General features: G+C 26.0%; 2 protein-coding genes across 4 annotated transcripts; one reads left to right on the top strand and one right to left on the bottom strand.

Moving 5' to 3' along the window:
• The first annotated feature begins 233 nt into the window (after positions 1 to 233).
• On the top strand, positions 234 to 3802 carry LOC100870638 (UDP-glycosyltransferase UGT4). The gene is made up of 5 exons (XM_012493315.3): positions 234 to 751; positions 1309 to 1679; positions 2226 to 2445; positions 2536 to 2755; positions 3273 to 3802. Exons 1-5 carry the CDS (start codon positions 277 to 279, stop codon positions 3556 to 3558), a joined length of 1572 nt encoding a protein of 523 aa, XP_012348769.2. The 5' UTR covers positions 234 to 276; the 3' UTR covers positions 3559 to 3802.
• Positions 3803 to 5780: 1978 nt separating this feature from the next.
• LOC100870762 (myrosinase 1) lies at positions 5781 to 19309 on the bottom strand. 3 transcript variants are annotated; one of them, XM_086914760.1, is made up of 9 exons: positions 19250 to 19309; positions 12152 to 12319; positions 9583 to 9773; positions 9018 to 9136; positions 8805 to 8938; positions 7325 to 8001; positions 6794 to 6944; positions 6323 to 6564; positions 5781 to 6079 (listed from the first exon to the last, which is right to left on the bottom strand). In XM_086914760.1, the coding sequence occupies exons 3-9, from the start codon at positions 9660 to 9662 to the stop codon at positions 5962 to 5964; spliced, it is 1521 nt and encodes a 506-aa protein (XP_086770886.1). In that variant the 5' UTR covers positions 9663 to 9773; positions 12152 to 12319; positions 19250 to 19309; the 3' UTR covers positions 5781 to 5961. The 3 variants fall into 3 exon arrangements, with proteins under 3 accessions (XP_086770886.1, XP_086770887.1, XP_031775643.1); XM_086914761.1 differs by lacking the exon at positions 19250 to 19309 and having other exon boundaries at positions 9583 to 9645; positions 12152 to 12224; XM_031919783.2 differs by lacking the exons at positions 12152 to 12319; positions 19250 to 19309 and adding an exon at positions 10130 to 10245.
• Between the last annotated feature and the right edge of the window lie 388 nt (positions 19310 to 19697).

Raw genomic sequence — 19697 nt, 5'->3', positions numbered from 1 at the left:
TTTGTTGAGATATAATGAATATTTAGCAAATTATATAAATTCTGTACTATGAACATGAAACTGACTGTTCATAATATGTAGATTTAAAATTAAAATACATTTTGAATAATGCAGCGAGTTATATAAATGAATTTTGCATTATCAAATAAACTTTAAAATAGTGATAACATATCTAAATAGTTATTTTGAACTTATTTTAACGTCAGAAATTTAGACGTAATATAATGCTTAATTTTTTTTTTCTTTATGTAGTTAGTATGTTCTAAATCGTTCAACATGAAGTATAAGAACGGGATCGTAATATTCACACTGTGTTTCATAAATATTATAAATCAGTTAAATGGTGCCAGAATCTTAGCTATACTACATGTACCAGTATACAGTCACCATGTTCCATTTCAACCATTATGGAAAGAATTGATCAAACGTGGCCACGAATTGGTACTTATAACGTGCAATCCTATTCCCGCTATAAACTCAACGAATTTGAGACAGATTAAATTTAATGTCGATCTCAAATACTTACCAAATTACGCCGAACTACGTCTGAATCGCAAATCTTTTATATCATTTATGAAAGACGACGTGTTTGTTACATGTTTGCATATAGCAGCTAGAATATTTGAACATCCGGAAGTTAAAAAACTCTACGCTCCAGATAGTAAAGAAAAGTTCGATCTAATAATGATACAGATGCTTGCTACACCAGCTTTATATGCATTTGCTGACAGATTTAATGCTCCTATTATAGGTAATTCTTTTACATTATTATTTATTATTATTATTTACTAAAGTTATTATTAATAAATTGTCTAATAAAATTTGATAAATTTTAAAATCATTTAATATAATTATTGTAGAAAAATTTTAAAAATAAACACAAAAATTAGTATACAAAAATGTCACATTTATAAATAAAATCATAAAACTTTATATATTGGTGAACAAAAGTATTTGTTTGACAAATAAATTCTTATTGACAAATAATAAATAAATTTTTTGTAAGTGCAAAACATTTATAAAAATAAAGCTTGCTTTTCTTAAATGAAATCTAATCTAATCAATTACAAAAAAACTGTTCATCATCTAATTTCAATCATATTTTTATCTCAACTTCTATTTGAAATATTAAAATTAAAATTATTATTTAATCGAAATGGTTTTAATCATCATTTCTTTTTTTTACATCTCGAATTTGCTCCCTTTAATTAATAAATCTTTGATCACGATCAATAATAATCTTTTTAAATTTATTAAATAACATTAAATAAAATAATACCAAAGAACATAAATTTCGTATAATTACAGGATTAAGCGCATTTAGATTGATGACAATTGACACTTACATGTTAGGAAATTTCGTGTTACCCTCTCACGAAAATACATGGGAAATGGAATCGAATACAGGGACTAATTTGTCATTTTGGCAGAGATTGAACAATTTTTATATCATGTGGAATTTTATTTACACAATGCATTATAAATCTTTCCCTGCTCATCAACAATTAGTCGATAAGCATTTTGGCCCATTTTTATCTCCGATTAAAGATATTATAAGAAATACCAGTCTCATATTTGTTAACGAAAATCAAATTACGTCGTATGCACGACCAGAACTACCGAATATAATCAAATTTCATTCGATCCATGTTGCTGATTATTCGGAACCTTTGCCACAGGTATGATCAACTTTTATTATGATTTATTATTACTTGAAATTGAAAATATATTTATAAAAATTACAATTAGAATGTACAATTAGTTAAAAGAGTATTCGACCATTCCTATTTTATCATATTTTATCTAAAATATCAGTGTAAATATTTATCGAAAACAGAACTTGCAACCAAATTATATAGGCAATAATAAAAATATTAAAAATTTTAGTAATAGATATAATGTATCTTATACTTTTTTTATTATATGATGTTCATAATATTCATACGTAATACATTTTTACAATAATTATAATGCATTTGATTTTCAATTTTTTTTTTCATTCTATTTATATAGAATGCTGAATTTTATTTTAAATAATTTCAAAAATCTTTTCACGTTCTCTTTAAGTCAATTTAAAAGTATTTAATTATTTTATTTTTTATATGCTATTATGCATTATTATTATGTATTATTTCATGGTTCTTTAATGCTTTATCAATGCCGGATTGATTTATATCATTTATTCTGTTACAAACAGTTGATATATCTATACCTTTTGTGTACAGGATCTAAAAGAATTTGTTGATAATGCAACAAATGGGTTTATCTATTTCTCAATGGGCCACACTGTAAAATTTTCAATTATTTCAAACAATATTCAAGAAATCTTTTATGATGTGTTTGAAAAATTGCCTTATAAAGTGGTATGGAAATATGAGAATGAACCATTACGAAAACTTAAAAATATTTATATTACAAAATGGTTGCCTCAAAAAAGTTTGCTCGGTATAATATCCTTTATCCATCGAGAAATATCTTATGATCTGAAAAATTTTGAATAATCCATATTCGTGTATAATATTCATTTTTTCACAGCTCATCCAAATCTCAAGCTTTATATTTACCAAGGAGGATTGCAAAGTACTCAAGAAGCTATACATCATGCAGTACCGCTTCTCGGTATACCAATATTTTCCGATCAGGAAAATCAAGTAAAAATAGCAATAAATCATGGTATTGCAAAACGTTTAAACATTGAAACTTTGACGAGAGACGAGTTAGAATCTGCTATTCATGAAATGATTAATAATAAACAGTAAGTATTAAAGGCAAAAAATATTTGAAAAATTAATAGCAGATAAAAAATAATTGATAAAAATTATTTCATTAAATTAGAAATTTAAATAGTTCAAAATCAATATTTTTAGATTAAAACTGTACTTACATAATATGGATTTACATTATATATGTAAACAATTATGAAAAGCTATAAAAAAATTATTTAAGTATAAATACATAGATATTCTAATCTGTTTTAGTATCTAATAAACATACATACATATTTCTCTAATATTATTTATATATTCTATTTTAATTATTTTAATTGATGATTTTTTAATTTTTGCAAAAAAATGTAAAAATATTTCAGTTTTACAGAATACATATATGAATATATGAATAGCATATAAATATTTATCAATATAAAATTTTTTTATTTCAAATTCAAATTTATTTATTTATAAATTAATAATTTGTTAAAATGTATAATGGATATTTTCATTTTATTTTATATTTATTTAATTAATTCTTCAATTTTATGGTGGTTGTTTCAGATATAAGAAAAATATAATAAATCTTCGAAAGCTTATAAATGATTTGCCATACGATTCATTAAATATTCTTATTTGGTGGACAGAGTACGTGATTCGACACAAAGGTGCTCCATATTTTCGAAGTACTTTGGCTTGGCAATCGTGGTATCAATACTGCGATAACGATATTATAGTATTTTTAAGTTTCGCAGTATTTTTAATCATTTATTCTATAATTAAGATCATTAGAAAACTTGTTTTATATATGCATAAACTTTCTATGGATCAGAAGAAGAAGAGAAATTAATTCGTTCCATTTAATATAAAATATTAAAATTAAATATTAAACTCAAATAAATGATTTCGTAATAGTAAATATATTGTTCGTGACATAAATTTTTTTTTGGATTAGGAATATGTTTATTTAACGATCATAAATAATATACATAATCATAATATCGATATATTGATAAATTATCAAAATTTCAAAATGTTAAACAATGATGTAGATTTCGAAAATAGTGAATAAAAAAATGAAATGAGAAAAAGGACGTATTTTTGGTTTTTTATTTTAGAATATTACAAAAATGTAAAAGCAAAAGTGTAAAAAGCAATCATTTAATTTCAAATATTAACGTATATCAATGAAATATTTTGTATTACAAATGAAATCGAGTAAGAATGAAATTTCATTTTAACGAATTGATGATTGAAATGAAAAAGAATAATAAAAATTTAAAATTAGTCATTTTTAAATAATCTGAAAACATAAAATATAATATCGAATTCTTAACAAGATTTATAATTTCATTGAAAATAATATTAAAGTAAATTAATGAAATTTCTTTTTCCACTAAGTTTTATATTCTTTAATTAATTCTTAAATTTTTCGACTAAAAAATCTAAAAGAGAAAAATACTAACATGAAACGAACAAAATGAAAGAAACCTCTTCATCGTGGAAAAAAAATAATAATCAGAAATCTATGAGAAGAACATTTTCCTTCTTCTTCGAGTGCCATCCGCTCATGAAACCTACCTACTTCAAAGAACTTCCTTATTTCTGCGTTTGATAACGCGCTTTTCGAATTTCTCGAAAAGCTGAAAGTAAAGGCAAACGTTAAGAATCGCGATATTGTCGAACAAATGGCTCGAGACCGTTTGTCAGAAAAATGTATCGAAATCAACTCGAGTAACTGTGAAAGAGAGAAAAAAAAAGAAAGAAACGAAAGGAGAAACGTGCAAGCTGCTTCACCATTGTTTCATACGATTTTCTCGCGTTTATTGTTTCGCTTGTCGCCTCCACGAACTTTTTACAATTACACAATATCGCCATCTTGAAAATCTTCCTGATATTTCTCGATTATCGCATGTAGTTTAGATACGATATAAAAAGGAATTTAGTTTCCTCTTTCGTTTATCGAATCGCCGAATATTGCTATCAATATATATATATATATATATATATATATAATTGAAAAAAAGATACAATTATTTTTAAAAAATTTAAAGTATAATATATCATAAAAATTAAATGTAATATATCAGAATTTTTCTCAATCTTTTTTCTATTAATTGATCATATAATATAATAGAAACAGAATAAAATAAAATAATAATCAATAAATATATTTAAAAATTTTACTCATTCTATCTATGAGCCTCAAAAAAGTTCTAAAATAATATATTTTCATAACTCAACAGCAATTTATTACTATTTGAATGTCTAAAATTCGATTTACAAAAATAAAAATACATTATCATCTTAATTATTAAATCAAATGTATCTAAATAGTTATTATTAAATAATATCTTTAATCATTGTATCTCTATTATATATTATATTCACTGTTATTAATGAACAAAAAACTTTCGTTATTATTTTAAAAAGTATAATTGTTTACATCGTTAAAAACTAGGAAAAACTCACTTCACGAATATTACGAAAAGGATTAAATGTGGACGTGTGGAATATTTAACGCCAGCAATCTCTTTTTATCTTCCTATCCAACGTATTTCCTTTATTTTTTTCTTCGCTAATTTCTCTTTATTTTCGTCGGTCCACGCTTCTGTCACTCTTTTTTCGAATCGTTTACCAATTCTTTTTTCTCCTCCTCGTTGATATAATTAACCGGATATAGCACCACTCGGCCTTAAAGTGCTCTAAATTTTCTCAGTTCCGAATAGACTACGGATAGTTAATCCTTCACGTGGGGATTCAAAAGCACAGATTTCCAGTCTCTCTGCATATATTATACACACGTACTATCTGCTTAATATTTACTCGGGGGAACAAAGATTTTCTTCAAGATCCGACTTTAGGCTCGGCTGATTTTATCCTGCCCGATTTTTAAAGTAAAGCAAGTATAAAAATGTACAATGATAAAATAAGAACAAAGTATAAATATTATTTGAAGGACTATTTCCTTTCAGAGACATTACGTTTTTCTTTTTTTAGATAATCGCTATTTTTAAATGAAGTCATATATAATATATATTAATTTTATAGAAGAAAAATATATTAAATATTGACATGTTAATAATTTTACTAAGAATATCAATTAAAATTTATAATTTACAACAAGAAAAATTATATAAGTTGTGCTTATATTAACGGTAATTTTCAAAAACATTATTAATATTTGGCAAATTCATGAGAATTATAATATATATTATATTTTATTATTTTCTTGCAGATAAGTCAAGATAATTTAAGATGTATCAATTTTTCCAGCAGCTATAACTTTTTGCCACCAGGAAGCAGACTTTTTCAATATACGTGTCCTATTTGGATCATTAAAATCGACGTATACAATACCAAAACGATCTCTAAAAATTAAAATTATTAATTCTTGTAATTAATTTAATAGTTTCTAATAAAACATACTAATCTCTGATTTAATATCTTCAGAAGAAAAAAAAAATTTCAAAACATTAATAAAATTCTAAATAAATGAACCAAATAATTATTAATTTAATAGTGTAATAAAGTTAATTCAATTTTAAGATATTTTATAGTATAAAAAATTTAAATAAGACATAATTAATATAAATTAATGTATAATTACTTACCGATATCCTTTGGCCCATTCAAAATTGTCTATAAGGGACCACAACAAATATCCTTGTACATTTACCTTATCATCGTAAATGGCGAGAAGCATCTGTTTTAAATATTCTCGATAATAATAGATTCTATCATCATCGTTGAGTGTTCCAAGATCGGAAACACCATTCTCAGTGATATACATTGGAGGATTTCCATAATATGTTGCCAAATATTTCAGAGCAATCCGGAAACCTTCAGGTACAACCTGGAACCAATGATTATTGTAACACGTTAGTTTAATCAATATAAAGATCTTTATATACTTGCCGACATAATATTTTTAGATTTAAATGTTATAACTCGATAAATTTTTTTTTCATTAATTCGTTTGAGCTCTTTTTTAGTATCAATATCATGTATGAATCTCTGTTATATGAACGATTCAAGTTTCAAATAAAAAATTTATAAGAATTTATAATGTAAACTTTGCATACTTTTAACCAATCTGATGCTGACGACTTCCAGAAACTATCCGTGAATTCTTTCACTCCTTCATCATTTTTTTGAGATGGTAACTGTCCCATAGAACCAAGTGTAACTAACCTTGAAGTATAATGATTCACAGCCAAGAAGTCAGAGCTTCCTCTGTATAAAAAGAATTAATACTCGATTTAAAATGTTCTCTCTCATCAGTCATGTTCCTTGCATGATTATCCAAATAATACATAAAAATATCTTAATGTAATCAATCTTGTAAATGTTTTAAAAATATTATCTTATAAATCAGAAATTTAGAATAAAGATCTTATTATATATTGATATAATTAAAATATTAAATAATTTAAATTAAATTATGAAATTATTAAATTACTTATAATTACGTATGAAACATATTGATCGTATCTTTTAACAATAAATTATGAAATCAAGACACGATTAATCTAATAGTATATCGTAAGATATTCTGAGATAAAATCATCATTTTTAAGAAAACTTTAACTTTAACAAAAGAAATTATCTAATACCGTATGTATTCAATCCAATCTGACTCAAATGTAGGTAAACGAGATTTCGTGAAACCTTGCTCCAAGCTTTTGTTACCCACCATGTTCTTCATCAATTCTGGGTAATCACCTTCCTTCGAGTAAATTGGATGCAGACACCAGCCGACATTGAACTGGAAAGCAACTTCCGCAGCATACGCATCTGACAAATTCCTAGGTATGTATGCCATTATACTGATCAAGAAACCAACTTGGCCATTATACTTCTTCTTAAATTCTTTCTCGTAAATTCTGTAGGCTCTTGCATGCGCCTTGATTACATTGTGCATACACAAGTATTCGCCGATACCGTGAAATTTTTTGCCAGGCGCGTTTATACCGGACGAATAGCCGTCCAGACATATGGATTTTGGCTCGTTTATCGTAATGAATCGTTTCACTTTCGAACCGAATTCATAAAACACAATTCTCGCATAATCACCGAACCAATCGACCATATTTGAGTTCAACCAGCCACCCGCGTCTTCCAAATTTTGCGGATGATCCCAATGGTAAAGCGTCATCATAGGTTCGATATTGTTTGCCAACAATTCATCGATGAGATTATGGTAATATCGAATGCCATCTTCACTGATCTTGTTCGAGAAGCCAGTTGGTAGAATTCGTGGCCAGCTAACGGAGAAACGATACGATTTAAACTGTAAGATAAGAAGATTTGATTTATTGTTGACTTTTATTAATATTTAATGATTAATAGAACGAGTTTTAAATAATCAATAATTTTTTTATTAGATTTTCAATGATCAAGATTATTCTTTTAAAATTGTATCGTGCAATTCTTAATATCATTAATGATGTTGTATGAAGACAGTGCAATTTTTATAAATTTAATTTTTCTATTTGAACAATTCTGCCACTCAATTATATTGGATTATATTGGAAATTGTAACATATAACTAAGAGATAGAAATATTTAAATCGTACAATCTCTCGATATATTTCAAGAAACTTCGTTATGTATGTCTGTCTAATATTCTAATATGTCGAGCAGATAATAAGGAATAACATTTTGACACATGTAATTCTGTGTAACTTAAACTGTTAAATCATTTAAGCAAATTCTCGTATATTTGTAAAGATAAAAATCATTTCTTCTCTAATATTTGGAAATTAAAAATTTAATATCTCTTAATATGTTATAATTAATCACAAGAAAAAAGGAGAATTAAGTAATAAAATATATTTTTCTAGCAAAAGTTCAAACGAGAAAAATTATAACAATAAAAGTTTTAAATTGAGATTTCTTTTAAAAAATTAAATTACCAAGAAAAAAAAGAAAATAATTAATAAATGGAATAAAACTATTTAACCGATGTATTAATTTCTGTAGTAATCTGATTGGATTTAAAAATAATTTTAATCAATAAGAACACCAACATGTGAAATTATTCTAAATCAAATTAAAATTAGTTTTCATAATAATATGTTAAAATATATTTACTCCAATTTTCTTCAAAAGAGCGACATCTTCCTTGTATTTATAATAAGAGTTCGCGGCAATATCTCCCGTATCATTATTATAAACGCGATTACCTTGACAATGAACGAACCGATCCCAAGTACTTTCTCCTTTATCTACATTTTTAAAACAAAATGAAAAATATTAGAAAAATTAACAGATTTAAAGATGAAAATTAAAATTTGAATTGCATACCGCTCACGTTCCAAGCTCCTTCTATTTGATATGCGGCTGTCGCAGCTCCCAAAAGAAAATTAGGTGGAAATCGTAAATAATCCACATTAGTATTATTAGCAACTTCACCACTTACAGATCTGCAAAAACAATCCATCTTTGAAAAATCACTATCATATAAAATAATTGAACATAAAATAATTCAGTTTAGTTTGCTTAATTTGCTCTAAGTATCATATTTTATTAAGATTACTTTAAGAAAACAGGAATTGTAATTAATTCTTTCAATATAAGTATTTATATTCTATAAGAATTAATACAATTGGAAATTGTAAATATATATTATATAACTGGAATAAAAAATAATCGTAATAATGAATTAAGATAAAAATGATTTATTGTAAAACATTATTGAGATATCCGTAAATATGTGATAAAAAAGACATTTTAATTCCACTTTATTTTATAATAATTATCAAAAAATAAAAATTAATCACTTATAGTATAAAAAATAATACAATACTGTATCGAAAGGGTCAATGTAAATCATATCGTAAAAAAAAAAAAAAAAGTAGAAAGTACTCACATTACAAGTAGAAAAAATATGCTGATTCCCAGTGAAGACGTAGCGAACATATTTGCTTTGAAACTATGATATAAATACATTGAGAAGAAAAAACTGTCATATATATATAACTTTTATATGTTATCGAGTGATGTTGATAATATAATGCATGGAATATTTTTGTCCTCGAATTTTTATCAACATGATATTGTCTAAAATTTTTATGTAATTAAAAGCTTAATATTATTGCGATATCATTACGATATACACCATTATCAAAATCATTTGTTATCAATTTATTGATTGGTTTAAAACTTTTTATAATATTCTAATATATACACTATACCAATACACAATATGGTATTCTAAATGTACAAATATTTTCAAGAAGGAAAAGTCAAATATCAAATATCGAATATACGAGCAAGTATAAGGATGACATACAAGGATGATTTTCCTTATAGAAAAAAATAAGAAAAAAAAATAGATTAAAATTTTGTAGAATCTTATTTCAAAATTATTTTTCATCGCATATACGTTTTAAATGATATTAGAGCTACAATCTTACTTCTTCAATTTTCCAAGGATAACGAATCAAAATTTTCTCAATATCCATACCGAATTCATAAATTTAGAAATTTAGAAACTATTCGTCTATTTCATGCCGCAATCTTCATTATTGCTCTGTCAAATAAATTAAAGGTGGAACAATCATAATAAGTACAAATGAAAAATAGCGATAGATACAAATAAGACGAGCGAATACATTTAAGAAATCTTTTGCCGAGGCTCGTCGTTTCCGTGTTCAAAATACCTTGGTAAAATCTTTCCAGCGGGAAATACGTATCCTGACAGGTAATCTCCGCGAAACATTCGGCTCTAAGGTTATATAAGCCGGATAGAAAAATACGCAGAGAGGTACGAAAACTTTGTTGCACCTACCGCCCCTTTTCTCCATTTTGTTTCTTCGATAACCCGATACGAAATACGCTGGTACGCTAGACGTAGCATGGCATACCGGTAAGACGCAGTTTTACGACAGTTTGCGAAGAAAGTGGATCAAAAAGTATTCGCCCTTACAGGATAGGGAACATTATACGACTGAAAGTCGGTATCGATCGAGAGATCGAGTCGGATATAATTCTATCATGCGAATGTAATTTGTAGAGAATATTATATATTAAACTGTATATATTAGGACGTAGGATATGTTATATATTCAAGCTTTCTATGGATAGATACTACGTGTATGCGATTATATTACATTAGATCAATCATTGTATATCTAAATACCATGATGTGTTTATGTGATGTATTATATACATTTTATAGATTAAATTTGACTTTAACAATAGCTCGTTGAATGAGTTTTAATGATTATAGACATAGGCATAATTACAGCATCTCAAAAAAGATTTATCCAAATGAAAAAAATTTTATTCTATATTTTCGATTTATTCCATTCACGTGGAATCATTTGCTATTTGATCGCTAGTTACAAAACATCCTGTGTATTTAAAAATCATCGAATTCGGAGAAAAGATTTTTCTGCAATTCGACTTCTGTCTAAGTTGACACAATATGTTTAAATATTTTTTAAAAAATAATGAGAAAATTGTTTCGAAATTAAACGCAGATATTGTGTAGATTTTTTTCTTTTCTCACGCGAAATATTCTAACAAATTAATTAGTCAGTTATTATTGATTGTAAATATAATCATATAATGAGTTACAATGTTTTGAACGTAGAAGATAAAATAAATATATAAAACGATAGATAAACTGAATGTTAAGACTGCATTCTAAAAATAAAATATTGCGATTGAATGATTAAAAGCAAAATGAATATTTCAATATCACGTTACAACCACAACGAACACGTTCACTGAATATTACCACGATGAATATTTGAAATAACTTTTAAAGTGTAACACAGCTTCCATACCGCGTTACTTTCAGTAGAATTCGTAAGACGCAACATTTTTAGAAAGAAAAATTATTAATGCTCCGGTAAGTTTGTCTAAAGTTAGTAAAACGTGAAGTTTTCGAAGTTACGTGAGTTTTTAAAGGAAATTTCACCATTAAAACGATTCAAAAGATGCTTTCCTTTTTCATTTGTAAAGATATTTTCAAATATTGTAAAAAAAAAAATTGAATTGGATTTTGATTGATGCATCTTATGTCTTTTTTTTATAATAATTTTTATAATAATTATAAATTTTATATATATATATTTATTAATATTATTGTTAATTAATTAATTAATTAATGATTAATTTATAACCAATGTATTTATCATAAGTGATAAATGCCATAATGTAAACAAATCATTAAAATTATCTTTAATGTTTTTGAATAAAATATACAAAAAAAAACTTAATATTTAATTTCAATATTAAAATAAGAAATATTTTTCATTTGAAATATTTTTTTATGATTTCTATACTTTTTCAACATTTGATAGCAATCGAAAGGAACACACATTCATTACACTTGGAATTTAAAATCACAAAAAAATTAATTTTATTATTGAAAATTAGTTTAAAATTCAATTAAATTATTTGTAATTTAAATATCTTAATAGACTTACAATTAGTTATGTTATAGTAACTGTTGATGATTGGCGATTGAAATAAAACTGATCAATCTCATTTCGATGAATCACTTTATATCTGTTCTGATATGCATATGTTAGTAAATATATTTCTCGAATAATTTTTCATTCAAATACATTCTCAAGCTGAATCGTTTTTTGTTTCTGCATTAGAAAACATAGATTATTCACTATATTTCTTTTATTGTAAAGAATTCAATCTGAATATAATAATCTTGTAATAAAATCTAAAATTTATAAATTATTTTAAGATTATTTCATTTAATTATCAATTATTAAAACATTAAACATGATATTTATAATAGTGATTTAAAAACACAAAAAGTTTATTAAATTCTTTACATGTCTTATCACTGCTTTATCGCTTCATTGCTTTATCACTGCTTTGTAATAACATGCTAATCTAAGTTTGAAACATAAATCTTGTCCTTTATATCAAATATAAAATTCAATAACTATGTATATGTGTATCAAGAGATTCGATTGATAACACATTTTTCTTTGTCATTGAATTTTTAAATATTTATAACTTTGTCATTACCATTCGATTTTCAAAATCTCAAATTTCACATACTGTCTATTTCCTTTTTTTTTTTTTATTAATAAATCCATAATAATATTTTATGACATTCATTTAAAAAAAAATCCATTTCAAAGGAATTAACCATAATATCTAACACCTTTCGATCTCTGATTTCCATCGAGGAAAATCGAAATCCGTTTGAAAAACCCTTAGAATCAAAGATCTCGTAACAACTGGTCCGATCGTGACCGGAAGAAACGAGCTGTGGAAAAGAGACGAAGGAAGCATACATCAGAAAGTATATTCCCCTCGACACAACTTTCCACCGTTCTTTGTCCGCGCCCAACCCAATAGAGGAGGAGGGGAGATACTTATTGGTGTACCAGAGAGTCAAGGATGTGCGTCAGAGGATGGACAGCAGCACCATGTTACGACGAAAGGGCGGAAAGGCGGTGGCGATGGAACGGAGTGAGAATCTGGTATAACGTGGCCACCTCCTTTATCAAAGAGGTCTTGGCAGTTTGCCACGTCGCACCGCATAATGAAGCAGCACGTTGGGCTTTGGTTATAGCGGCGCCGTGGCTTGTGTTTTGCCTTCCGTGGAATGGTTTATTGTGTCGCGGGGACCTAAACCCACCCCAACCAGACTATTCCTCCTCGAGACTGCTCCATGTCCACGATACACTCGCACTGGCATTCGTTGGCCGTTGCTTACCAGCCACGTCGAACAAAGGAGGCACGTGTAAGCGATAATAGGCGTTATTACGTTTCTACGAGCATTCGTTTCAATTGAAATCCTATCGAACGGCGATGTTAATCGCGGGAATACCGTCTCGTACGCGCTAATTGAAAGGAATTAAATTGTAATTTTTCATGGTGACGTGTGCGCGTTTAAAATATTAAATCGAGAATTGAAGTTCATCTATCTGTAAATTTTTTTCTCTTTTTATATATATATTTTTTTTCATTTTTGGAGCGAGTAATTAATCTTCTTGCATAGTGAATTGAAAGAAATGAGTGATATTTTTATGTGAGTATTTTTACGATAATTCTTGAATAATTATAATAATATATATATCAATTGATAAATATTGTTGATCATAAAATTTATATTGCTTCGAAATAGAAGCCTATATAAATAATTCGACAAATTTCATAAAGCCATGATTCAAGAAAAAAGTAATTTAATATAATAAATTTGTCTTGAGTTTCATAAAATTATTCTTTTGTATTAGTTATTATGAGTAAGATGTCATCTTAGCATTTCCACGATATTTCACAGTGCTCCAGGAAATAAATGGACTTTTGTGTTTGCATTTTAATGTTTCGCGTTACATTCTTAATTTTTTAATTCTCTCATAAAAGATCGTCTGTTCCTTTACTTCTTTGATAATCCGATTGGCCACGACATCGTTAGTGAAAGATACATACATATTATAACAAGATGTTTTTATAAGGACGAGAAAAAAGGAATATATTTTAGCTCAACGGGTTTGCTTTAATCATACCTTGTTAGTGAACTACTAACTGCACACGCATGCTTTTCTCAGTACGTTCAATTTAACCGGGAAAATCTGCAATGTCCGCTGAAACTTAACGACTTTTGTTCGGTTATACTCTCGTATCATCTTTACGGAAATTTCAATTTTTAGCTTGTTACAGTCTCTCGACTTTCTGTTCGTGACAATTTCATTTTATCCATGCCGGTCGAACATTGTCAAGCATGTTGATTAATCGACATACTTGAAAAATCGAATCGAATATACACAATAGAAATTTAAATGGAAATATAATGGAATTTTACTTATATCAATGTTATTCGACGTTTATCAAATTTTTTATATACAACCAAACAAACTAGGGCCTTGCTTTTTTCTCATAATAATATAAAAAATTTATTTATATGTTTTTATTTTTAGAAGAAAGAAAAGAAAAAAAAATTAATATCTATATTAAGAAATATTAAAAAAATCTATCATAGCAATATCATTGTCATAAATTATAGAATATTTGTTTATATTTTTACAAAGTTATATCGAAAGAAATAACTATTAAAGCATTTTTTGTATAAGTAATTGTAAATAAAAATAAATTTAAACATCTTTTTATAATAGATCAAACGTAAAAAAGCATTAATTTATACGAATCAATCATACAAGTAGATTTTAGATTCATAATATTTTTAATTTAGATAATATATTATAATAGATAATATTTTTAATTTAACGAATTTGTTTTATATATTTTCTTGTTATGTTCTTTGACCGACAAAAATTTAATTTTTAATTTCTTTTAATTTTTTTTCTTTTATAATGGATTAAGAACTGTGCTCGGCAACGATTATGCGAAGAAGGCGTCTACGATGTTTGGTATCTTTAATTACAAAAGGAAAGATATTCTAGCTGAAGTCGACGATAAAATGACTGTCTCCTTTAAGGTGTTTGAGAGTCAAATGTGAATTCAAGTTCTTCTTCGTTGAAATTTGCAGGATGTAACACGTTAGTGAAATTTCGACTAATAAAAAATAATTTATTCTGAAAATCTAAATTATTTTTTCTGCAATCTTTTCCTCTACTTCAACTTCAACAAGAATAATTAAAAGAAGTTATCTTTTATATTATCATTTTTTTTTTTTAGAACAATACATTATATAATATACGAATAAAATGAATATTATATTATCATTAGATATAAGAAAAAATTCCACATTTTAGATTAACGATAATCTCATATTTTAATCAATCAAAAATCGATAACGATTGTTTTGAAGATTCGTGTTCAATAATCTTGTTAATTTTAATTATTATTTAGATTTTATATATATCTATTTTATTATATAATAATAATAACAAATATCAATTGTTGTGTTTGTTATGGCCTTCTATCGATCAATCAATCAATCAATCATTGAAAAGATATATATTAATATCTTGTATCTCTGAAATACAATTAGATTGTACTTCATCCTTCGATATAAAATTCCTTTAAATTTTTGTGATCCTCGTTATCGGAGAAAAAGTTTAAGAATAAAAATTTGAAATCAAAGTACAGTTAATTATTGGCGTCATTGAATAATTTTTGAATAATTTATCACGCTTATTTATAAATTGTGGTAAAACATATTATTATTTAGAATGATCTCGAAAATATAATGAAATAGTAAGCTTATCGGAAATATATCGAGTATTAATAATGAGATTATTAATTGTAACGAATATTTTAGTTAGTAAGTATGTAACATTCAATATTCAAAGTGAAAATAAATTTGTATCACAAATGAAGACCACAAATGTTTAATAACTTGATCCATGATTTTTTTCTCAATCGAAGGAGCATTTTTCTCTATCGCATTGATCATATGAATTTAGAATATCGTGTTTCGATATATTACAAATTGAACTATAGTAACAAACTTTTTAATGAGAATCTACATTTAAACAGCTTGCAATGCGAGTACAATATAAATTAACGCAGCACGATGAAATTTCGTTCTAGATAATCTAGAAATAGAATTTTAACTATATTTTCCACGTTCCAATTAGTTTATAACTTCCTTCAACCTAATACGATCGTAATTTCAGATAGCCTTACTCTCTTTACCCTTATCATTTTTTATTAAAAAACGTGTCTTTCTCACGAAAAATGATTAAAGTCGCGAACATTACAATAAATTTAAGAAAATAAAATTTCAAACAATATGCATTATCTTCTATTCTCTTCTGTTGTCACATTTAAATATTCATTTCATACATTTTTTCACATAAATAACTTGCATGTTATAGCAACAGTTTTCACATTTGCATCTTTCCAAAACAATTCACTCAATTCGAAAGATTTACCCCAATTTATTAAATCTAGCTATTCGATAATCAATAACGAACGTTACACTTAAACTTTATCCATCGCATACAACGTTCACGCTTTCTCGGTTGGCATAAATAAAAGCAGAATTCATATTCTCGGCTCACATGTTTCGCGTTGGCTGTTCGGTTATTAGGTTTGCAGTACCACTACCGGTACTTGTTTAATGGCAGTGTGCAATATGTGAATACCAAATAGGAGGCGTGTAACATAGATCAGCACGCAGCATGCTAATAAATTTAACGATACCAGTTCTACGTACTACCATGCTTGACGTAATTAAACGACGGATATTGCCCACCCGCAATTGATATCGGTTTCCAACCTGATCATCGATCGAAATTTCTGGAGCCTCGTCAAATGTGACGTCCCAAAATAACGAGATTAAAAAAAAATGTATCAACCATAAATTGAATTTTCTTAGAATTACACATATTTCAAATATATGAACTTAGAAAGAAAATTAAACTAAATCTCCATCGAACAATTGTTATTAGTCTTGTTATCTATTGTTTATTAGTTTAATTATATTTTCTATTTCAATCGATTCGTCGATAACACTCGCTCACGAGAGAATAACTCAAATATCGGAATATCCGGTCACGAAATTACGCTACCTCTAAGAAATACATTCACACGAACGCTCTCTTTCTCTCTCTTCCAAATAGCAAATCGAGGGAGAATTTCGAGAAATTCTTGACGAAACTCTTGTCTCGCATCACCAACATCTGATCGAACGAACTAGACTTTTTTACAAGTTTCCTTTCGTTCCACGAATTTCCTAGTTTTCAACGGAAGCACATGCCGGGGATAAAACCGCGGCTCTCAATGGGAATTTGATTACAAGCGATGAATTATTGATGATCGATAGGGCTGTGAAAAATAAGAACACAGGTTGTTGTTATCGAACTTTCATTCTTTTCTTTGTTGCTGTTTTGCGTTCAGTTCTCTCGGGAAAAAACTTCTGCGTTTTTCTCCGTGTTTTTTTTTCGTTTCTTTTCTTTTTTTTTTTTTTTTGAAACCTGTTTTTTACTTGTGGTAAAATTTTATCGAAATTTTAAAAAATTGAATCTTATAGAAATAAAAATGATCAACGTTTGGATAATCAAAGAATTATGCATTTCAATGAGATGGATAAAATTTTTATAAATTGTTAGAAATTAAATCGTTTAATTTTTGATAACATTTTACATAATTTAATTTTTGAAGAACCAAATAATAATATATAATTGTTACAAAAATGCAATATTAAAAACGGTAAATTACCAATTATTTTAAAGCAGCTACAAAAATTGTAATTTATCATTTAAAAGATATCTATTATTTTATCAAAAATAGTTTATCGTAAATATTCTAATAAATATTAAATATTCTAATATACTAATTTCGTAGAATTTAAAAAAAAATTATAAAATCTAATAATAGGAAAAATAAATAATGAATTTTCTTTTATAATAACGTCAAAAATTCAATGAATGAATGAAAGGATGAAAAAACAATTAGAAATAGAATATCGTTTTAAAACAACATTGGCTTTTGTTATTAAAAGATTACTAATATTAAAAATAATAATTAAAAATTATTTTTCTTTTATGGTATTTGTTTAATTTACTAAATCCAATAAAGTGTTATATTACTATCATCGTTAATTACAATTATATCTATACTCAAACAAATTGAATCGAATAATGAAAATAAATGAAAGATTTTAAATAAATACTTTATCAGTAATTTGTGTAATGATAAATTTTGTATTGAGGATTCATTAATGTTCATTTACATTGTTTTTCCATTACTAGTAATTATACAGATGATCAATCATCGATAAGACATAATTTTTTTAATGTATTCGATTAAATATATACCGATATTTATGCCAATTTAAATAAAATTTATAATTTACTATATAACAATAGGATTAACGAATGATTTTTTTTATATCGAAACAATAATGAAATTCGATTCAAATGATCTGGAATTTACCAATAATCCTTATGACGTAACTGTCACTATGTTTTTTTTTTAAACAAAATAAAATATTTAACTAATCCAAATATTTGTTTTTAATCTTCAGCAAATAATAATAAAAACTGAAACAAACAAAAAATAATAAGAATAATACATTTCACTTGATGTTTTTTTATTAAAAAATCATGAAAAATAGTTTTTTCGAGCGTTTTCTATATAATGAATTATCAGTTTAAATAGTGAAATGTATTTTTACAGAAAAATAAATATTATAGGGATATTGCAACCAAATCAAAATCGTTTTATATATATATATATATAATATTCCAATATCAACTATTGTTGTAGATTATTGAAATTTTGATTAATTATTATTGTATATATCTTATATATATATCCTTATATATATATAATTTTGATTTCGAAATTCAAAGTAAAATTTGTATTTTTTAATTTCAAATAAGTGATAGTATTTATTATATTATATGATAATATTTATTATTATAAATGATATCAAATTATAAATTTTAATATTATATTTATATATTTTATTATATATTTAGGAAATATATATTAAGTTCGTATACATAAATTTCTTAATATTAATAATAAAATTTATCAATCAAAATTTAAGAAATGATTAATCAAGATATTTGTGTTAATAAAGAATTCTCATTGTACGCCAAATGCGTAGAATGATTAGATATGTGCGCAATACGTACCAGAATAGATGATGTTATTGTCTTTCGCGAAGTCGTCCGAGAAATGGATCAGAAACGACTAACGACTTGTGCTGAAACATGATAACAATCACACAAGTATTATTCCATGTAGTACCATGTAGTACATAACATAGTATCGAGTACATAAACTTTCAAATCGTTCTAATAATCTATATGACGACATCGATTTCGTATTTTGAGAGACATCGACTTTTATTAATCTTCTTTTCAATAGAATCGTTGATTCTAATTATCATATCATAAAAATAAATCAATGTATAAATGATAAAAATGAATTCTTTTTCTAATGTCGATAATTTTTTTAAATTAAAAAAATATTATATTTTACCATACATACAAAAAATATCTAATTTGCCAAATCGAAGGTGTTCAATTTCTATGTGAAAATCTCACCATAATTCGATTTTTATTGGTTATAGAAAATTTA

Source organism: Apis florea, unplaced genomic scaffold (assembly GCF_048593485.1).
Source record: "Apis florea isolate Af1SG1 unplaced genomic scaffold, ASM4859348v1 contig_3733_pilon, whole genome shotgun sequence".
Classification (NCBI taxonomy): domain Eukaryota; kingdom Metazoa; phylum Arthropoda; class Insecta; order Hymenoptera; family Apidae; genus Apis; species Apis florea.
This window is presented reverse-complemented; position numbering and strand designations above follow the sequence as displayed.